This window comes from Engystomops pustulosus, chromosome 5 (genome assembly GCF_040894005.1).
Source record: "Engystomops pustulosus chromosome 5, aEngPut4.maternal, whole genome shotgun sequence".
NCBI lineage: Eukaryota > Metazoa > Chordata > Amphibia > Anura > Leptodactylidae > Engystomops > Engystomops pustulosus.
Genome location: NC_092415.1, coordinates 210,660,532 through 210,686,400, shown reverse-complemented (window position 1 = coordinate 210,686,400; position 25,869 = coordinate 210,660,532). Strand labels below are relative to the sequence as shown.

The 25,869-nt window shown below is 46.6% G+C and overlaps 1 protein-coding gene across 1 annotated transcript in view; it reads left to right on the top strand.

Annotated features, from left to right (window-relative positions):
- MYL3 (myosin light chain 3) overlaps positions 1–25,449 on the top strand; it is a 79,821-nt gene extending 54,372 nt beyond the window's left edge. Inside the window, exons 7-8 of the mRNA XM_072154534.1 lie at positions 25,169–25,201; positions 25,316–25,449. Of these exons, the coding sequence (XP_072010635.1) occupies positions 25,169–25,197 (29 nt within the window). The 3' untranslated portion in view covers positions 25,198–25,201; positions 25,316–25,449. The remainder of the gene's footprint in view (positions 1–25,168; positions 25,202–25,315) is intronic.
- The last annotated feature ends 420 nt before the right edge of the window (positions 25,450–25,869 follow it).

Below are 25,869 nucleotides of genomic sequence, written 5' to 3'. Positions count from 1 at the left end.
TACCTCATCCATCCTACCCCAGCACAGACATTGCTTAGTACTGGCATCACTACATGTACCCATCACAGTACCTCATCCATCTTACCCCAGCACAGACACTGCTTAGTACTGGCATCACTGCATGTGCCCATCGCAGTACCTCATCCATCCTACCCCAGCACAGACATTGCCTTGTACTGGCATCACTACATGTACCCATCGCAGTACCTCATCCATCCTACCCCAGCACAGACATTGCTTAGTACTGGCATCACTACATGTACCCATCGCAGTACCTCATCCATCCTACCCCAGCACAGACATTGCCTTGTACTGGCATCACTACAAGTACCCATCGCAGTACCTCATCCATCCTACCCCAGCACAGACATTGCTTAGTACTGGCATCACTGCATGTGCCCATCGCAGTACCTCATCCATCCTACCCCAGCACAGACATTGCCTTGTACTGGCATCACTACATGTACCCATCGCAGTACCTCATCCATCCTCCCCCAGCACAGACATTGCCTTGTACTGGCATCACTACAAGTACCCATCGCAGTACCTCATCCATCCTACCCCAGCACAGACATTGCTTAGTACTGGCATCACTACATGTACCCATCGCAGTACCTCATCCATCCTACCCCAGCACAGACATTGCTTAGTACTGGCATCACTACATGTACCCATCACAGTACCTCATCCATCTTACCCCAGCACAGACACTGCTTAGTACTGGCATCACTGCATGTGCCCATCGCAGTACCTCATCCATCCTACCCCAGCACAGACATTGCCTTGTACTGGCATCACTACATGTACCCATCGCAGTACCTCATCCATCCTCCCCCAGCACAGACATTGCCTTGTACTGGCATCACTACAAGTACCCATCGCAGTACCTCATCCATCCTACCCCAGCACAGACATTGCTTAGTACTGGCATCACTGCATGTGCCCATCGCAGTACCTCATCCATCCTACCCCAGCACAGACATTGCCTTGTACTGGCATCACTACATGTACCCATCGCAGTACCTCATCCATCCTCCCCCAGCACAGACATTGCCTTGTACTGGCATCACTACAAGTACCCATCGCAGTACCTCATCCATCCTACCCCAGCACAGACATTGCTTAGTACTGGCATCACTACATGTACCCATCGCAGTACCTCATCCATCCTACCCCAGCACAGACATTGCTTAGTACTGGCATCACTACATGTACCCATCACAGTACCTCATCCATCTTACCCCAGCACAGACACTGCTTAGTACTGGCATCACTGCATGTGCCCATCGCAGTACCTCATCCATCCTACCCCAGCACAGACATTGCCTTGTACTGGCATCACTACATGTACCCATCGCAGTACCTCATCCATCCTCCCCCAGCACAGACATTGCCTTGTACTGGCATCACTACAAGTACCCATCGCAGTACCTCATCCATCCTACCCCAGCACAGACATTGCTTAGTACTGGCATCACTACATGTACCCATCGCAGTACCTCATCCATCCTACCCCAGCACAGACATTGCTTAGTACTGGCATCACTACATGTACCCATCGCAGTACCTCATCCATCCTACCCCAGCACAGACATTGCCTTGTACTGGCATCACTACATGTACCCATCGCAGTACCTCATCCATCCTACCCCAGCACAGACATTGCCTTGTACTGGCATCACTACATGTACCCATCGCAGTACCTCATCCATCCTACCCCAGCACAGACATTGCTTAGTACTGGCATCACTACTTGTACCCATCACAGTACCTCATCCATCCTACCCCAGCACAGACATTGCTTAGTACTGGCATCACTACATGTACCCATCGCAGTACCTCATCCATCCTACCCCAGCACAGACATTGCTTAGTACTGGCATCACTACATGTACCCATCGCAGTACCTCATCCATCCTACCCCAGCACAGACATTGCTTAGTACTGGCATCACTACATGTACCCATCACAGTACCTCATCCATCCTACCCCAGCACAGACATTGCTTAGTACTGGCATCACTACATGTACCCATCGCAGTACCTCATCCATCCTACCCCAGCACAGACATTGCCTTGTACTGGCATCACTACATGTACCCATCGCAGTACCTCATCCATCCTACCCCAGCACAGACATTGCTTAGTACTGGCATCACTTCTCGTACCCATCGCAGTACCTCATCCATCCTACCCCAGCACAGACATTGCCTTGTACTGGCATCACTACATGTATCCATCGCAGTACCTCATCCATCCTACCCCAGCACAGACATTGCCTTGTACTGGCATCACTGCACATACCCATTGCAGTACCTCATCCATCCTACCCCAGCACAGACATTGCCTTGTACTGGCATCACTACATGTACCCATCGCAGTACCTCATCCATCCTACCCCAGCACAGACATTGCCTTGTACTGGCATCACTACATGTACCCATCACAGTACCTCATCCATACTACCCCAGCACAGACATTGCTTAGTACTGGCATCACTACATGTACCCATCGCAGTACCTCATCCATCCTACCCCAGCACAGACATTGCTTTGTACTGGCATCACTACATGTACCCATCGCAGTACCTCATCCATCCTACCCCAGCACAGACATTGCCTTGTACTGGCATCACTACATGTACCCATCGCAGTACCTCATCCATCCTACCCCAGCACAGATATTGCTTAGTACTGGCATCACTACATGTACCCATCGCAGTACCTCATCCATCCTACCCCAGCACAGACATTGCTTAGTACTGGCATCACTACATGTACCCATCGCAGTACCTCATCCATCCTACCCCAGCACAGATATTGCTTAGTACTGGCATCACTGCATGTACCCATCGCAGTACCTCATCCATCCTACCCCAGCACAGATATTGCTTAGTACTGGCATCACTGCATGTACCCATCGCAGTACCTCATCCATCCTACCCCAGCACAGGCATTGCCTTGTACTGGCATCACTACATGTACCCATCGCAGTACCTCATCCATCCTACCCCAGCACAGACATTGCTTAGTACTGGCATCACTGCATGTACCCATCGCAGTACCTCATCCATCCTACCCCAGCACAGACATTGCCTTGTACTGGCATCACTACATGTACCCATCGCAGTACCTCATCCATCCTACCCCAGCACAGATATTGCTTAGTACTGGCATCACTGCATGTACCCATCGCAGTACCTCATCCATCCTACCCCAGCACAGACATTGCCTTGTACTGGCATCACTGCATGTACCCATCGCAGTACCTCATCCATCCTACCCCAGCACAGACATTGCTTAGTACTGGCCTCACTGCACATACCCATCGCAGTACCTCATCCATCCTCCCCCAGCACAGACATTGCTTAGTACTGGCATCACTACATGTACCCATCGCAGTACCTCATCCATCCTACCCCAGCACAGACATTGCTTAGTACTGGCATCACTACATGTACCCATCGCAGTACCTCATCCATCCTACCCCAGCACAGACATTGCCTTGTACTGGCATCACTACATGTACCCATCGCAGTACCTCATCCATCCTACCCCAGCACAGACATTGCTTAGTACTGGCATCACTTCTCGTACCCATCGCAGTACCTCATCCATCCTACCCCAGCACAGACATTGCCTTGTACTGGCATCACTGCACATACCCATCGCAGTACCTCATCCATCCTACCCCAGCACAGACATTGCCTTGTACTGGCATCACTACATGTATCCATCGCAGTACCTCATCCATCCTACCCCAGCACAGACATTGCCTTGTACTGGCATCACTACATGTATCCATCGCAGTACCTCATCCATCCTACCCCAGCACAGACATTGCCTTGTACTGGCATCACTACATGTATCCATCGCAGTACCTCATCCATCCTACCCCAGCACAGACATTGCTTAGTACTGGCATCACTGCACATACCCATCGCAGTACCTCATCCATCCTACCCCAGCACAGACATTGCTTAGTACTGGCATCACTACATGTACCCATCGCAGTACCTCATCCATCCTACCCCAGCACAGACATTGCTTAGTACTGGCATCACTACATGTACCCATCACAGTACCTCATCCATCCTACCCCAGCACAGACATTGCTTAGTACTGGCATCACTACATGTACCCATCGCAGTACCTCATCCATCCTACCCCAGCACAGACATTGCTTAGTACTGGCATCACTACATGTACCCATCGCAGTACCTCATCCATCCTACCCCAGCACAGATATTGCTTAGTACTGGCATCACTGCATGTACCCATCGCAGTACCTCATCCATTCTACCCCAGCACAGACATTGCCTTGTACAGGCATCACTACATGTACCCATCGCAGTACCTCATCCATCCTACCCCAGCACAGACATTGCCTTGTACTGGCATCACTGCATGTACCCATCGCAGTACCTCATCCATCCTACCCCAGCACAGACATTGCCTTGTACTGGCATCACTGCACATAACCATCGCAGTACCTCATCCATCCTACCCCAGCACAGACATTGCTTAGTACAGGCATCACTGCATGTACCCATCGCAGTACCTCATCCATTCTACCCCAGCACACACATTGCCTTGTACTGGCATCACTGCATGTACCCATCGCAGTACCTCATCCATCCTACCCCAGCACAGACATTGCCTTGTACTGGCATCACTGCACATAACCATCGCAGTACCTCATCCATCTTACCCCAGCACAGACACTGCTTAGTACAGGCATCACTGCATGTACCCATCACAGTACCTCATCCATCCTACCCCAGCACAGACATTGCTTAGTACAGGCATCACTGCATGTACCCATCGCAGTACCTCATCCATTCTACCCCAGCACACACATTGCCTTGTACTGGCATCACTGCATGTACCCATCGCAGTACCTCATCCATCCTACCCCAGCACAGACATTGCCTTGTACTGGCATCACTGCACATAACCATCGCAGTACCTCATCCATCTTACCCCAGCACAGACACTGCTTAGTACAGGCATCACTGCATGTACCCATCACAGTACCTCATCCATCCTACCCCAGCACAGACATTGCTTAGTACAGGCATCACTACATGTACCCATCGCAGTACCTCATCCATCCTACCCCAGCACAGACATTGCTTAGTACTGGCATCACTACATGTACCCATCGCAGTACCTCATCCATCCTACCCCAGCACAGACATTGCTTAGTACAGGCATCACTACATGTACCCACCGCAGTACCTCATCCATCCTACCCCAGCACAGACATTGCTTTGTACTGGCATCACTACATGTACCCTTCGCAGTACCCCATCCATCCTACCCCAGCACAGACATTGCCTTGTACAGGCATCACTACATGTACCCATCGCAGTTCCTCATCCATCCTACCCCAGCACAGACATTGCTTTGTACTGGCATCACTACATGTACCCTTCGCAGTACCTCATCCATCCTACCCCAGCACAGACATTGCCTTGTACAGGCATCACTACATGTACCCATCGCAGTACCTCATCCATCCTACCCCAGCACAGACATTGCCTTGTACTGGCATCACTACATGTACCCATCGCAGTACCTCATCCATCCTACCCCAGCACAGACATTGCCTTGTACTGGCATCACTGCACATACCCATCGCAGTACCTCATCCATCCTACCCCAGCACAGACACTGCTTAGTACAGGCATCACTACATGTACCCATCGCAGTACCTCATCCATCCTACCCCAGCACAGACACTGCTTAGTACTGGCATCACTACATGTACCCATCACAGTACCTCATCCATCCTACCCCAGCACAGACATTGCTTAGTACAGGCATCACTGCATGTACCCATCGCAGTACCTCATCCATCCTACCCCAGCACAGATATTGCTTAGTACTGGCATCACTGCACATAACCATCGCAGTACCTCATCCATACTACCCCAGCACAGACATTGCTTAGTACTGGCATCACTACATGTACCCATCGCAGTACCTCATCCATCTTACCCCAGCACAGACATTGCTTAGTACAGGCATCACTGAACGTACCCATCGCAGTACCTCATCCATCCTACCCCAGCACAGACATTGCTTAGTACTGGCATCACTACATGTACCCATCGCAGTACCTCATCCATCCTACCCCAGCACAGACATTGCTTAGTACTGGCATCACTACATGTACCCATCGCAGTACCTCATCCATCCTACCCCAGCACAGATATTGCTTAGTACTGGCATCACTGCATGTACCCATCGCAGTACCTCATCCATCCTACCCCAGCACAGATATTGCTTAGTACTGGCATCACTGCATGTACCCATCGCAGTACCTCATCCATCCTAAACCAGCACAGACATTGCCTTGTACTGGCATCACTGCATGTACCCATCGCAGTACCTCATCCATCCTACCCCAGCACAGACATTGCCTTGTACTGGCATCACTGCATATAACCATCGCAGTACCTCATCCATCCTACACCCGGAACAGACATTGCTTAGTACTGGCATCACTACATGTACCCATCGCAGTACCTCATCCATCCTACCCCAGCACAGACATTGCTTAGTACTGGCATCACTGCATGTACCCATCGCAGTACCTCATCCATCCTACCCCAGCACAGACATTGCCTTGTACTGGCATCACTGCATGTACCCATCGCAGTACCTCATCCATCCTACCCCAGCACAGACATTGCCTTGTACTGGCATCACTGCACATAACCATCGCAGTACCTCATCCATCCTACCCCAGCACAGACACTGCTTAGTACAGGCATCACTACATGTACCCATCGCAGTACCTCATCCATCCTACCCCAGCACAGACATTGCTTAGTACTGGCATCACTACATGTACCCACCGCAGTACCTCATCCATCCTACCCCAGCACAGACATTGCTTTGTACTGGCATCACTACATGTACCCATCGCAGTACCTCATCCATCCTACCCCAGCACAGACATTGCCTTGTACTGGCATCACTACATGTACCCATCGCAGTACCTCATCCATCCTACCCCAGCACAGACATTGCTTAGTACCGGCATCACTACATGTACTCATCGCAGTACCTCATCCATCCTACCCCAGCACAGACATTGCTTAGTACAGACATCACTGCACATACCCATCGCAGTACCTCATCCATCCTACCCCAGCACTGACATTGCTTTGTGCAGGCATCACTACATATACCCATCGCAGTACCTCATCCATTCTACCCCAGCACTGACATTGCTTTGTGCAGGCATCACTACATATACCCATCGCAGTACCTCATCCATCCTACCCCAGCACTGACATTGCTTTGTGCAGGCATCACTACATATACCCATCACAGTACCTCATCCATCCTACTCCAGCACAGACATTGCTTAGTACAGGCATCACTACATGTACCCATCGCAGTACCTCATCCATCCTACCCCAGCACAGACATTGCTTAGTACAGGCATCACTGCATGTACCCATCGCAGTACCTCATCCATCCTACCCCAGCACAGACATTGCCTTGTACTGGCATCACTGCATGTGCCCATCGCAGTACCTCATCCATCTTACCCCAGCACAGATATTGCTTTGTACAGGCATCACTACATGTACCCATCGCAGTACCTCATCCATCCTACCCCAGCACAGACATTGCTTAGTACAGGCATCACTACATGTACCCATCGCAGTACCTCATCCATCCTACCCCAGCACAGACATTGCCTTCTACTGGCATCACTACATGTACCCATCGCAGTACCTCATCCATCCTACCCCAGCACAGACATTGCTTAGTACAGGCATCACTACCTGTACCCATCGCAGTACCTCATCCATCCTACCCCAGCACAGACATTGCTTTGTACTGGCATCACTACAAGTACCCATCGAGTACCTCATCCATCCTACCCCAGCACAGACATTGCCTTGTACTGGCATCACTACATGTACCCATCGCAGTACCTCATCCATCCTACCCCAGCACAGACACTGCTTAGTACTGGCATCACTACATGTACCCATCGCAGTACCTCATCCATCCTACCCCAGCACAGACATTGCCTTGTACTGGCATCACTACATGTACCCATCGCAGTACCTCATCCATCCTACCCCAGCACAGACATTGCCTTGTACTGGCATCACTACATGTACCCATCGCAGTACCTCATCCATCCTACCCCAGCACAGACACTGCTTAGTACAGGTATCACTGTACGTACCCATCGCAGTACCTCATCCATCCTACCCCAGCACTGACATTGCTTTGTACAGGCATCACTACATGTACCCATCGCAGTACCTCATCCATCCTACCCCAGCACAGACACTGCTTAGTACAGGTATCACTGTACGTACCCATCGCAGTACCTCATCCATCCTACCCCAGCACTGACATTGCTTTGTACAGGCATCACTACATGTACCCATCGCAGTACCTCATCCATTCTACCCCAGCACAGACATTGCTTAGTACAGGCATCACTACATGTACCCATCGCAGTACCTCATCCATCCTACCCCAGCACAGACATCGCCTTGTACTGGCATCACTACAAGTACCCATCGCAGTACCTCATCCATTCTACCCCAGCACAGACATTGCTTAGTACAGGCATCACTACATGTACCCATCACAGTACCTCATCCATCCTACCCCAGCACAGACATTGCTTAGTACTGGCATCACTACATGTACCCATCGCAGTACCTCATCCATCCTACCCCAGCACAGACATTGCTTAGTACTGGCATCACTACATGTACCCATCGCAGTACCTCATCCATCCTACCCCAGCACAGATATTTCCTTGTACTGGCATCATTACATGTACCCATCGCAGTACCTCATCCATCCTACCCCAGCACAGATATTGCCTTGTACTGGCATCACTACATGTACCCATCGCAGTACCTCATCCATCCTACCCCTGCACAGACACTGCTAAGTACTGGCATCACTGCATGTACCCATCGCAGTACCTCATCCATCCTACCCCAGCACAGATATTGCTTTGTACTGGCACCACTACATGTACCCATCGCAGTACCTCATCCATCCTACCCCAGCACAGATATTGCTTAGTACTGGCATCACTGCATGTACCCATCGCAGTACCTCATCCATCCTACCCCAGCACAGACATTGCCTTGTACTGGCATCACTACATGTACCCATCGCAGTACCTCATCCATCCTACCCCAGCACAGACATTGCTTAGTACTGGCATCACTACATGTACCCATAGCAGTACCTCATCCATCCTACCCCAGCACAGACATTGCTTTGTACAGGCATCACTACATGTACCCATCGCAGTACCTCATCCATCCTACCCCAGCACAGATATTGCTTTGTATTGGCATCACTGCATGTACCCATCACAGTACCTCATCCATCCTACCCCAGCACAGACATTGCTTAGTACAGGCCTCACTGCATGTACCCATCGTAGTACCTCATCCATCTTACCCCAGCACAGATATTGCTTAGTACCGGCATCACTACATGTACTCATCGCAGTACCTCATCCATCCTACCCCAGCACAGACATTGCTTAGTACTGGCATCACTACATGTACCCATCGCAGTACCTCATCCATCCTACCCCAGCACTGACATTGCTTTGTGCAGGCATCACTACATATACCCATCGCAGTACCTCATCCATCCTACTCCAGCACAGACATTGCTTAGTACAGGCATCACTACATGTACCCATCGCAGTACCTCATCCATCCTACCCCAGCACAGACATTGCTTAGTACAGGCATCACTGCACATACCCATCGCAGTACCTCATCCATCCTACCCCAGCACTGACATTGCTTTGTGCAGGCATCACTACATATACCCATCGCAGTACCTCATCCATCCTACTCCAGCACAGACATTGCTTAGTACAGGCATCACTACATGTACCCATCGCAGTACCTCATCCATCCTACCCCAGCACAGACATTGCTTAGTACAGGCATCACTGCATGTACCCATCGCAGTACCTCATCCATCCTACCCCAGCACAGACATTGCCTTGTACTGGCATCACTACATGTGCCCATCGCAGTACCTCATCCATCTTACCCCAGCACAGATATTGCTTTGTACAGGCATCACTACATGTACCCATCGCAGTACCTCATCCATCCTACCCCAGCACAGACATTGCTTAGTACAGGCATCACTACATGTACCCATCGCAGTACCTCATCCATCCTACCCCAGCACAGACATTGCCTTCTACTGGCATCACTACATGTACCCATCGCAGTACCTCATCCATCCTACCCCAGCACAGACATTGCTTAGTACAGGCATCACTACATGTACCCATCGCAGTACCTCATCCATCCTACCCCAGCACAGACATTGCTTTGTACTGGCATCACTACATGTACCCATCGAGTACCTCATCCATCCTACCCCAGCACAGACATTGCCTTGTACTGGCATCACTGCACATACCCATCGCAGTACCTCATCCATCCTACCCCAGCACAGACATTGCTTAGTACAGGCATCACTACATGTACCCATCGAGTACCTCATCCATCCTACCCCAGCACTGACATTGCCTTGTACATGCATCACTACATGTACCCATCGCAGTACCTCATCCATCCTACCCCAGCACAGACACTGCTTAGTACTGGCATCACTACATGTACCCATCACAGTACCTCATCCATCCTACCCCAGCACAGACATTGCTTAGTACAGGCATCACTGCACGTACCCATCGCAGTACCTCATCCATCCTACCCCAGCACAGACATTGCCTTGTACTGGCATCACTACATGTACCCATCGCAGTACCTCATCCATCCTACCCCAGCACAGACATTGCCTTGTACTGGCACCACTACATGTACCCATCGCAGTACCTCATCTATCCTACCCCAGCACAGATATTTCCTTGTACTGGCATCACTACATGTACCCATCGCAGTACCTCATCCATCCTACCCCAGCACAGACATTGCCTTCTACTGGCATCACTACATGTACCCATCGCAGTACCTCATCCATCCTACCCCAGCACAGACATTGCTTAGTACAGGCATCACTACATATACCCATCGCAGTACCTCATCCATCCTACCCCAGCACAGACACTGCTTAGTACTGGCATCACTACATGTACCCATCACAGTACCTCATCCATCCTACCCCAGCACAGACATTGCTTAGTACAGGCATCACTACATATACCCATCGCAGTACCTCATCCATCCTACCCCAGCACAGACATTGCTTAGTACTGGCATCACTACATGTACCCATCACAGTACCTCATCCATCCTACCCCGGCACAGACATTGCTTAGTACTGGCATCACTTCTCGTACCCATCGCAGTACCTCATCCATCCTACCCCAGCACAGACATTGCTTTGTACAGGCATCACTACATGTACCCATCGTAGTACCTCATCCATCCTACCCTAGCACAGACATTGTCTTGTACTGGCATCACTACATGTACCCATCGCAGTACCTCATCCATCCTACCCCAGCACAGACATTGCTTTGTACAGGCATCACTACATGTACCCATCGCATTACCTCATCCATCCTACCCCAGCACAGACATTGCCTTGTACTGGCATCACTACATGTACCCATCGCAGTACCTCATCCATCCTACCCCAGCACAGACATTGCTTAGTACTGGCATCACTACATGTACCCATCGCAGTACCTCATCCATCCTACCCCAGCACAGACATTGCTTAGTACTGGCATCACTACATGTACCCATCGCAGTACCTTATCCATCCTACCCCAGCACACACATTGCTTTGTACTGGCATCACTACATGTACCCATCGCAGTACCTCATCCATCCTACCCCAGCACAGACATTGCCTTGTACTGGCATCACTACATGTACCCATCACAGTACCTCATCCATCCTACCCCAGCACAGACATTGCCTTGTACTGGCATCACTACATGTACCCATCGCAGTACCTCATCCATCCTACCCCAGCACAGACATTGCTTAGTACTGGCATCACTACATGTACCCATCGCAGTACCTTATCCATCCTACCCCAGCACACACATTGCTTTGTACTGGCATCACTACATGTACCCATCGCAGTACCTCATCCATCCTACCCCAGCACAGACATTGCTTAGTACTGGCATCACTACATGTACATATCGCAGTACCTCATCCATCCTACCCCAGCACAGACATTGCTTTGTACTGGCATCACTGCACATACCCATCGCAGTACCTCATCCATCCTACCCCAGCACAGACATTGCTTAGTACTGGCATCACTACATGTACCCATCGCAGTACCTCATCCATCCTACCCCAGCACTGACATTGCTTAGTACAGGCATCACTGCACATACCCATCGCAGTACCTCATCAATCCTACCCCAGCACAGACATTGCCTTGTACTGGCATCACTACATGTACCCATCGCAGTACCTCATCCATCCTACCCCAGCACAGACATTGCTTTGTACAGGCATCACTACATGTACCCATCGCAGTACCTCATCCATCCTACCCCAGCACAGACATTGCTTTGTACAGGCATCACTACATGTACTCATCACAGTACCTCATCCATCCTACCCCAGCACTGACATTGCCTTGTACTGGCATCACTACATGTACCCATCGCAGTACCTCATCCATCCTACCCCAGCACAGACATTGCTTTGTACAGGCATCACTACATGTACCCATCGCAGTACCTCATCCATCCTACCCCAGCACAGACATTGCTTTGTACAGGCATCACTACATGTACTCATCACAGTACCTCATCCATCCTACCCCAGCACAGACACTGCTTAGTACTGGCATCACTGCATGTGCCCATCGCAGTACCTCATCCATCCTACCCCAGCACAGACATTGCATTGTACTGATGTGCCCGCTCTTCTACGTGTTTGTTACTTTGCTATCTCAAATCATTCTATGTATCAGAGGGCATTGCCATGAGGTTACAGGTCATCTGCGATGTCATGCAGCAGGTCACAGGGGGCGCCGAGGTGCATGGATTGAACTTGCTGTAACTTTACTAAAGCAAAAAGTTCATGGCAGGAATGTTTTTAGTCATCCGACAGAATCCCAATCCAAAAACATCAAGAAATGTTAACAAAAGGAAAATTTCTCATTACTAAGAAAACGCAAGAAAAAAGAATGTCAAGAAAAAAAAACTTTCCTCCAGAGGCTGAAGACGTCTGATGTTTGCAAAACTTTGATATTTTCCAAAATTTTCATTAGGAGTATTGGCAAAAACATCAGGAGCGAGAATCCTGTCATCGACCGCACTCCAAGGAGGAAAAAGAGTAGTCACTGACAGAGGGGCGGAGCTTGTATAGATACATGGAGGGAAAAGATACAAATACAGAGGTCATCAGTGCTGTTACATGGGACTGCAGGACACATCTACTACATGATCTGTACTCAGAGATATCACTGTGTTATCTGTGCTGTTACATAGGACTGCAGGACACATCTACTACATGATCTGTACTCAGAGATATCACTGTGTTATCTGTGGTGTTACATAGGACTGCAGGACACATCTACTACATGATCTGTACTCAGAGATATCACTGTGTTATCTGTGGTGTTACATAGGACTGTAGGACACATCTACTACATGATCTGTACTCAGAGATATCACTGTGTTATCTGTGGTGTTACATAGGACTGCAGGACACATCTACTACATGAACTGTACTCAGAGATATCACTGTGTTATCTGTGGTGTTACATAGGACTGCAGGACACATCTACTACATGATCTGTACTCAGAGATATCACTGTGTTATCTGTGGTGTTACATAGGACTGCAGGACACATCTACTACATGATCTGTACTCAGAGATATCACTGTGTTATCTGTGGTGTTACATAGGACTGCAGGACACATCTACTACATGATCTGTACTCAGAGATATCACTGTGTTATCTGTGGTGTTACATAGGACTGCAGGACACATCTACTACATGATCTGTACTCAGAGATATCACTGTGTTATCTGTGGTGTTACATGGGACTGCAGGACACATCTACTACATGATCTGTACTCAGAGATATCACTGTGTTATCTGTGGTGTTACATAGGACTGCAGGACACATCTACTACATGATCTGTACTCAGAGATATCACTGTGTTATCTGTGGTGTTACATAGGACTGCAGGACACAGCTACTACATGATCTGTACTCAGAGATATCACTGTGTTATCTGTGGTGTTACATAGGACTGCAGGACACATCTACTACATGATCTGTACTTAGAGATATCACTGTGTTATCTGTGGTGTTACATAGGACTGCAGGACACATCTACTACATGATCTGTACTCAGAGATATCACTGTGTTATCTGTGGTGTTACATAGGACTGCAGGACACATCTACTACATGATCTGTACTCAGAGATATCACTGTGTTATCTGTGGTGTTACATAGGACTGCAGGACACATCTACTACATGATCTGTACTCAGAGATATCACTGTGTTATCTGTGGTGTTACATGGGACTGCAGGACACATCTACTACATGATCTGTACTCAGAGATATCACTGTGTTATCTGTGGTGTTACATAGGACTGCAGGACACATCTACTACATGATCTGTACTCAGAGATATCACTGTGTTATCTGTGGTGTTACATAGGACTGCAGGACACATCTACTACATGATCTGTACTCAGAGATATCACTGTGTTATCTGTGGTGTTACATGGGACTGCAGGACACATCTACTACATGATCTGTACTCAGAGATATCACTGTGTTATCTGTGCTGTTACATGGGACTGCAGGACACATCTACTACATGATCTGTACTCAGAGATATCACTGTGTTATCTGTGGTGTTACATAGGACTGCAGGACACATCTACTACATGATCTGTACTCAGAGATATCACTGTGTTATCTGTGGTGTTACATAGGACTGCAGGACACATCTACTACATGATCTGTACTCAGAGATATCACTGTGTTATCTGTGGTGTTACATAGGACTGCAGGACGCATCTACTACATGATCTGTACTCAGAGATATCACTGTGTTATCTGTGGTGTTACATAGGACTGCAGGACACATCTACTACATGATCTGTACTCAGTGATATCACTGTGTTATCTGTGGTGTTACATGGGACTGCAGGACACATCTACTACATGATCTGTACTCAGAGATATCACTGTGTTATCTGTGGTGTTACATAGGACTGCAGGACACATCTACTACATGATCTGTACTCAGAGATATCACTGTGTTATCTGTGGTGTTACATAGGACTGCAGGACACATCTACTACATGATCTGTACTCAGAGATATCACTGTGTTATCTGTGGTGTTACATAGGACTGCAGGTCACATCTACTACATGATCTGTACTCAGAGATATCACTGTGTTATCTGTGGTGTTACATAGGACTGCAGGACACCTCTACTACATGATCTGTACTCAGAGATATCACTGTGTTATCTGTGCTGTTACATAGGACTGCAGGACACATCTACTACATGATCTGTACTCAGAGATATCACTGTGTTATCTGTGCTGTTACATAGGACTGCAGGTCACATCTACTACATGATCTGTACTCAGAGATATCACTGTGTTATCTGTGGTGTTACATAGGACTGCAGGACACCTCTACTACATGATCTGTACTCAGAGATATCACTGTGTTATCTGTGGTGTTACATAGGACTGCAGGACACATCTACTACATGATCTGTACTCAGAGATATCACTGTGTTATCAGTGCTGTTACATGGGACTGCAGGACACATCTACTACATGATCTGTACTCAGAGATATCACTGTGTTATCTGTGGTGTTACATAGGACTGCAGGTCACATCTACTACATGATCTGTACTCAGAGATATCACTGTGTTATCTGTGCTGTTACATAGGACTGCAGGACACATCTACTACATGATCTGTACTCAGAGATATCACTATGTTATCTGTGGTGTTACATAGGACTGCAGGTCACATCTACTACATGACCTGTACTCAGAGATATCACTGTGTTATCTGTGCTGTTACATAGGACTGCAGGACACATCTACATGATCTGTACTCAGAGATATCACTGTGTTATCTGTGGTGTTACATAGGACTGCAGGACACATCTACTACATGACCTGTACTCAGAGATATCACTGTGTTATCTGTGCTGTTACATAGGACTGCAGGACACATCTACATGATCTGTACTCAGAGATATCACTGTGTTATCTGTGGTGTTACATGGGACTGCAGGACGCATCTACTACATGATCTGTACTCAGAGATATCACTGTGTTATCTGTGCTGTTACATAGGACTGCAGGACACATCTACTACATGATCTGTACTCAGAGATATCACTGTGTTATCTGTGGTGTTACATAGGACTGCAGGTCACATCTACTACATGATCTGTACCCAGAGATATCACTGTGTTATCTGTGGTGTTACATAGGACTGCAGGACACATCTACTACATGATCTGTACTCAGAGATATCACTGTGTTATCTGTGGTGTTACATAGGACTGCAGGACACATCTACTACATGATCTGTACTCAGAGATATCACTGTGTTATCTGTGGTGTTACATAGGACTGCAGGACACATCTACTACATGATCTGTACTCAGAGATATCACTGTGTTATCTGTGGTGTTACATAGGACTGCAGGATACATCTACTACATGATCTGTACTCAGAGATATCACTGTGTTATCTGTGGTGTTACATAGGACTGCAGGACACATCTACTACATGATCTGTACTCAGAGATATCACTGTGTTATCTGTGGTGTTACATAGGACTGCAGGACACATCTACTACATGATCTGTACTCAGAGATATCACTGTGTTATCTGTGGTGTTACATAGGACTGCAGGACACATCTACTACATGATCTGTACTCAGAGATATCACTGTGTTATCTGTGGTGTTACATAGGACTGCAGGACACATCTACTACATGATCTGTACTCAGAGATATCACTGTGTTATCTGTGGTGTTACATGGGACTGCAGGACACATCTACTACATGATCTGTACTCAGAGATATCACTGTGTTATCTGTGGTGTTACATAGGACTGCAGGACACATCTACTACATGACCTGTACTCAGAGATATCACTGTGTTATCTGTGGTGTTACATAGGACTGCAGGACGCATCTACTACATGATCTGTACTCAGAGATATCACTGTGTTATCTGTGCTGTTACATGGGACTGCAGCACACATCTACTACATGATCTGTACTCAGAGATATCACTGTGTTATCTGTGGTGTTACATAGGACTGCAGGACGCATCTACTACATGATCTGTACTCAGAGATATCACTGTGTTATCTGTGGTGTTACATAGGACTGCAGGACACATCTACTACATGATCTGTACTCAGTGATATCACTGTGTTATCTGTGGTGTTACATGGGACTGCAGGACACATCTACTACATGATCTGTACTCAGAGATATCACTGTGTTATCTGTGGTGTTACATAGGACTGCAGGACACATCTACTACATGATCTGTACTCAGAGATATCACTGTGTTATCTGTGGTGTTACATAGGACTGCAGGACACATCTACTACATGATCTGTACTCAGAGATATCACTGTGTTATCTGTGGTGTTACATAGGACTGCAGGTCACATCTACTACATGATCTGTACTCAGAGATATCACTGTGTTATCTGTGGTGTTACATAGGACTGCAGGACACCTCTACTACATGATCTGTACTCAGAGATATCACTGTGTTATCTGTGCTGTTACATAGGACTGCAGGACACATCTACTACATGATCTGTACTCAGAGATATCACTGTGTTATCTGTGCTGTTACATAGGACTGCAGGTCACATCTACTACATGATCTGTACTCAGAGATATCACTGTGTTATCTGTGGTGTTACATAGGACTGCAGGACACCTCTACTACATGATCTGTACTCAGAGATATCACTGTGTTATCTGTGGTGTTACATAGGACTGCAGGACACATCTACTACATGATCTGTACTCAGAGATATCACTGTGTTATCAGTGCTGTTACATGGGACTGCAGGACACATCTACTACATGATCTGTACTCAGAGATATCACTGTGTTATCTGTGGTGTTACATAGGACTGCAGGTCACATCTACTACATGACCTGTACTCAGAGATATCACTGTGTTATCTGTGCTGTTACATAGGACTGCAGGACACATCTACTACATGATCTGTACTCAGAGATATCACTATGTTATCTGTGGTGTTACATAGGACTGCAGGTCACATCTACTACATGACCTGTACTCAGAGATATCACTGTGTTATCTGTGCTGTTACATAGGACTGCAGGACACATCTACATGATCTGTACTCAGAGATATCACTGTGTTATCTGTGGTGTTACATAGGACTGCAGGACACATCTACTACATGACCTGTACTCAGAGATATCACTGTGTTATCTGTGCTGTTACATAGGACTGCAGGACACATCTACATGATCTGTACTCAGAGATATCACTGTGTTATCTGTGCTGTTACATGGGACTGCAGGACACATCTACTACATGATCTGTACTCAGAGATATCACTGTGTTATCTGTGGTGTTACATAGGACTGCAGGACACATCTACTACATGATCTGTACTCAGATATATCACTGTGTTATCTGTGGTGTTACATGGGACTGCAGGACGCATCTACTACATGATCTGTACTCAGAGATATCACTGTGTTATCTGTGCTGTTACATAGGACTGCAGGACACATCTACTACATGATCTGTACTCAGAGATATCACTGTGTTATCTGTGCTGTTACATAGGACTGCAGGACGCATCTACTACATGATCTGTACTCAGAGATATCACTGTGTTATCTGTGGTGTTACATAGGACTGCAGGACACATCTACTACATGATCTGTACTCAGAGATATCACTGTGTTATCTGTGGTGTTACATAGGACTGCAGGACACATCTACTACATGATCTGTACTCAGAGATATCACTGTGTTATCTGTGGTGTTACATAGGACTGCAGGACACATCTACTACATGATCTGTACTCAGAGATATCACTGTGTTATCTGTGGTGTTACATAGGACTGCAGGATACATCTACTACATGATCTGTACTCAGAGATATCACTGTGTTATCTGTGGTGTTACATAGGACTGCAGGACACATCTACTACATGATCTGTACTCAGAGATATCACTGTGTTATCTGTGGTGTTACATAGGACTGCAGGACACATCTACTACATGATCTGTACTCAGAGATATCACTGTGTTATCTGTGGTGTTACATAGGACTGCAGGACACATCTACTACATGATCTGTACTCAGAGATATCACTGTGTTATCTGTGGTGTTACATAGGACTGCAGGACACTACTACATGATCTGTACTCAGAGATATCGCTGTGTTATCTGTGGTGTTACATAGGACTGCAGGTCACATCTACTACATGATCTGTACTCAGAGATATCACTGTGTTATCTGTGGTGTTACATAGGACTGCAGGACACATCTACTACATGATCTGTACTCAGAGATATCACTGTGTTATCTGTGGTGTTACATAGGACTGCAGGTCACATCTACTACATGATCTGTACTCAGAGATATCACTGTGTTATCTGTGGTGTTACATAGGACTGCAGGTCACATCTACTACATGACCTGTACTCAGAGATATCACTGTGTTATCTGTGGTGTTACATAGGACTGCAGGACACCTCTACTCCATGATCTGTACTCAGAGATATCACTGTGTTATCTGTGCTGTTACATAGGACTGCAGGACACATCTACTACATGATCTGTACTCAGAGATATCACTGTGTTATCTGTGGTGTTACATAGGACTGCAGGACACATCTACTACATGATCTGTACTCAGAGATATCACTGTGTTATCTGTGGTGTTACATAGGACTGCAGGACACATCTACTACATGATCTGTACTCAGAGATATCACTGTGTTATCTGTGCTGTTACATAGGACTGCAGGACACATCTACTACATGATCTGTACTCAGAGATATCACTGTGTTATCTGTGGTGTTACATAGGACTGCAGGACACATCTACTACATGATCTGTACTCAGAGATATCACTGTGTTATCTGTGGTGTTACATAGGACTGCAGGACACATCTACTACATGATCTGTACTCAGAGATATCACTGTGTTATCTGTGGTGTTACATAGGACTGCAGGACACATCTACTACATGATCTGTACTCAGAGATATCACTGTGTTATCTGTGGTGTTACATAGGACTGCAGGACACATCTACTACATGATCTGTACTCAGAGATATCACTGTGTTATCTGTGATGTTACATAGGACTGCAGGACACATCTACTACATGATCTGTACTCAGAGATATCACTGTGTTATCTGTGCTGTTACATAGGACTGCAGGACACATCTACTACATGATCTGTACTCAGAGATATCACTATGTTATCTGTGGTGTTACATAGGACTGCAGGTCACATCTACTACATGACCTGTACTCAGAGATATCACTGTGTTATCTGTGCTGTTACATAGGACTGCAGGACACATCTACATGATCTGTACTCAGAGATATCACTGTGTTATCTGTGGTGTTACATAGGACTGCAGGACACATCTACTACATGACCTGTACTCAGAGATATCACTGTGTTATCTGTGCTGTTACATAGGACTGCAGGACACATCTACATGATCTGTACTCAGAGATATCACTGTGTTATCTGTGGTGTTACATGGGACTGCAGGACGCATCTACTACATGATCTGTACTCAGAGATATCACTGTGTTATCTGTGCTGTTACATAGGACTGCAGGACACATCTACTACATGATCTGTACTCAGAGATATCACTGTGTTATCTGTGGTGTTACATAGGACTGCAGGTCACATCTACTACATGATCTGTACCCAGAGATATCACTGTGTTATCTGTGGTGTTACATAGGACTGCAGGACACATCTACTACATGATCTGTACTCAGAGATATCACTGTGTTATCTGTGGTGTTACATAGGACTGCAGGACACATCTACTACATGATCTGTACTCAGAGATATCACTGTGTTATCTGTGGTGTTACATAGGACTGCAGGACACATCTACTACATGATCTGTACTCAGAGATATCACTGTGTTATCTGTGGTGTTACATAGGACTGCAGGATACATCTACTACATGATCTGTACTCAGAGATATCACTGTGTTATCTGTGGTGTTACATAGGACTGCAGGACACATCTACTACATGATCTGTACTCAGAGATATCACTGTGTTATCTGTGGTGTTACATAGGACTGCAGGACACATCTACTACATGATCTGTACTCAGAGATATCACTGTGTTATCTGTGGTGTTACATAGGACTGCAGGACACATCTACTACATGATCTGTACTCAGAGATATCACTGTGTTATCTGTGGTGTTACATAGGACTGCAGGACACATCTACTACATGATCTGTACTCAGAGATATCACTGTGTTATCTGTGGTGTTACATGGGACTGCAGGACACATCTACTACATGATCTGTACTCAGAGATATCACTGTGTTATCTGTGGTGTTACATAGGACTGCAGGACACATCTACTACATGACCTGTACTCAGAGATATCACTGTGTTATCTGTGGTGTTACATAGGACTGCAGGACGCATCTACTACATGATCTGTACTCAGAGATATCACTGTGTTATCTGTGCTGTTACATGGGACTGCAGCACACATCTACTACATGATCTGTACTCAGAGATATCACTGTGTTATCTGTGGTGTTACATAGGACTGCAGGACGCATCTACTACATGATCTGTACTCAGAGATATCACTGTGTTATCTGTGGTGTTACATAGGACTGCAGGACACATCTACTACATGATCTGTACTCAGTGATATCACTGTGTTATCTGTGGTGTTACATGGGACTGCAGGACACATCTACTACATGATCTGTACTCAGAGATATCACTGTGTTATCTGTGGTGTTACATAGGACTGCAGGACACATCTACTACATGATCTGTACTCAGAGATATCACTGTGTTATCTGTGGTGTTACATAGGACTGCAGGACACATCTACTACATGATCTGTACTCAGAGATATCACTGTGTTATCTGTGGTGTTACATAGGACTGCAGGTCACATCTACTACATGATCTGTACTCAGAGATATCACTGTGTTATCTGTGGTGTTACATAGGACTGCAGGACACCTCTACTACATGATCTGTACTCAGAGATATCACTGTGTTATCTGTGCTGTTACATAGGACTGCAGGACACATCTACTACATGATCTGTACTCAGAGATATCACTGTGTTATCTGTGCTGTTACATAGGACTGCAGGTCACATCTACTACATGATCTGTACTCAGAGATATCACTGTGTTATCTGTGGTGTTACATAGGACTGCAGGACACCTCTACTACATGATCTGTACTCAGAGATATCACTGTGTTATCTGTGGTGTTACATAGGACTGCAGGACACATCTACTACATGATCTGTACTCAGAGATATCACTGTGTTATCAGTGCTGTTACATGGGACTGCAGGACACATCTACTACATGATCTGTACTCAGAGATATCACTGTGTTATCTGTGGTGTTACATAGGACTGCAGGTCACATCTACTACATGACCTGTACTCAGAGATATCACTGTGTTATCTGTGCTGTTACATAGGACTGCAGGACACATCTACTACATGATCTGTACTCAGAGATATCACTATGTTATCTGTGGTGTTACATAGGACTGCAGGTCACATCTACTACATGACCTGTACTCAGAGATATCACTGTGTTATCTGTGCTGTTACATAGGACTGCAGGACACATCTACATGATCTGTACTCAGAGATATCACTGTGTTATCTGTGGTGTTACATAGGACTGCAGGACACATCTACTACATGACCTGTACTCAGAGATATCACTGTGTTATCTGTGCTGTTACATAGGACTGCAGGACACATCTACATGATCTGTACTCAGAGATATCACTGTGTTATCTGTGCTGTTACATGGGACTGCAGGACACATCTACTACATGATCTGTACTCAGAGATATCACTGTGTTATCTGTGGTGTTACATAGGACTGCAGGACACATCTACTACATGATCTGTACTCAGATATATCACTGTGTTATCTGTGGTGTTACATGGGACTGCAGGACGCATCTACTACATGATCTGTACTCAGAGATATCACTGTGTTATCTGTGCTGTTACATAGGACTGCAGGACACATCTACTACATGATCTGTACCCAGAGATATCACTGTGTTATCTGTGGTGTTACATAGGACTGCAGGACACATCTACTACATGATCTGTACTCAGAGATATCACTGTGTTATCTGTGGTGTTACATAGGACTGCAGGACACATCTACTACATGATCTGTACTCAGAGATATCACTGTGTTATCTGTGGTGTTACATAGGACTGCAGGACACATCTACTACATGATCTGTACTCAGAGATATCACTGTGTTATCTGTGGTGTTACATAGGACTGCAGGATACATCTACTACATGATCTGTACTCAGAGATATCACTGTGTTATCTGTGGTGTTACATAGGACTGCAGGACACATCTACTACATGATCTGTACTCAGAGATATCACTGTGTTATCTGTGGTGTTACATAGGACTGCAGGACACATCTACTACATGATCTGTACTCAGAGATATCACTGTGTTATCTGTGGTGTTACATAGGACTGCAGGACACATCTACTACATGATCTGTACTCAGAGATATCACTGTGTTATCTGTGGTGTTACATAGGACTGCAGGACACTACTACATGATCTGTACTCAGAGATATCGCTGTGTTATCTGTGGTGTTACATAGGACTGCAGGTCACATCTACTACATGATCTGTACTCAGAGATATCACTGTGTTATCTGTGGTGTTACATAGGACTGCAGGACACATCTACTACATGATCTGTACTCAGAGATATCACTGTGTTATCTGTGGTGTTACATAGGACTGCAGGTCACATCTACTACATGATCTGTACTCAGAGATATCACTGTGTTATCTGTGGTGTTACATAGGACTGCAGGTCACATCTACTACATGACCTGTACTCAGAGATATCACTGTGTTATCTGTGGTGTTACATAGGACTGCAGGACACCTCTACTCCATGATCTGTACTCAGAGATATCACTGTGTTATCTGTGCTGTTACATAGGACTGCAGGACACATCTACTACATGATCTGTACTCAGAGATATCACTGTGTTATCTGTGGTGTTACATAGGACTGCAGGACACATCTACTACATGATCTGTACTCAGAGATATCACTGTGTTATCTGTGGTGTTACATAGGACTGCAGGACACATCTACTACATGATCTGTACTCAGAGATATCACTGTGTTATCTGTGCTGTTACATAGGACTGCAGGACACATCTACTACATGATCTGTACTCAGAGATATCACTGTGTTATCTGTGGTGTTACATAGGACTGCAGGACACATCTACTACATGATCTGTACTCAGAGATATCACTGTGTTATCTGTGGTGTTACATAGGACTGCAGGACACATCTACTACATGATCTGTACTCAGAGATATCACTGTGTTATCTGTGGTGTTACATAGGACTGCAGGACACATCTACTACATGATCTGTACTCAGAGATATCACTGTGTTATCTGTGGTGTTACATAGGACTGCAGGACACATCTACTACATGATCTGTACTCAGAGATATCACTGTGTTATCTGTGATGTTACATAGGACTGCAGGACACATCTACTACATGATCTGTACTCAGAGATATCACTGTGTTATCTGTGGTGTTACATAGGACTGCAGGACACATCTACTACATGATCTGTACTCAGAGATATCACTGTGTTATCTGCGGTGTTACATGGGACTGCAGGACACATCTACTACATGATCTGTACTCAGAGATATCACTGTGTTATCTGTGGTGTTACATAGGACTGCAGGTCACATCTACTACATGACCTGTACTCAGAGATATCACTGTGTTATCTGTGGTGTTACATAGGACTGCTTCTTACATGTGTCCTCTTGTTTCCTTTAGCCTTTGTGAAGCACATCATGGCCAGCTGAGCAGGTAAGTGCCACCTAGGAGTTGTGTGACCCTTGACAGATATAAGCCCCTCCCCCTATTTCTTTCTGAGTCTCCGCCTCTTGGTTATTCCTTTGTGACTTTGTAACTTTTTTTCAGATACTTCCAGTCTCCGCCTCCATGACTCCTGTAGCAGTGGACCCTCTGTACAGTCCGGACCCCTCTCCCGTTACTGATGATTGTACAAGGAGATGACCCTCAGAACACAAAGGAAATAAAAACCATTAAAAATACATTTATTCCGTCTTCTTCTTGTTGCTTTTCCTCTGTCATCCGGCAGCTTCTGTCATGGCTGCCTGTAGGGGATGACACACAGCTCCCCCTGCTCTGTGCTGCCTGTAGGGGGGACACTCAGCTCCCCCTGCTCTGTGCTGCCTGTAGGGGGGGACACTCAGCTCCCCCTGCTCTGTGCTGCCTGTAGGGGGGACACTCAGCTCCCCCTGCCCTGTGCTGCCTGTAGGGGGGACACTCAGCTCCCCCTGCTCTGTGCTGCCTGTAGGGGGGACACTCAGCTCCCCCTGCTCTGTGCTGCCTGTAGGGAGCGCCACACAGCTCCCCCTGCCCTGTGCTGCCTGTAGGGGGCGACACACTGCTCCCCCTGCCCTGTGCTGCCTGTAGGGGGGACACTCAGCTCCCCCTGCTCTGTGCTGCCT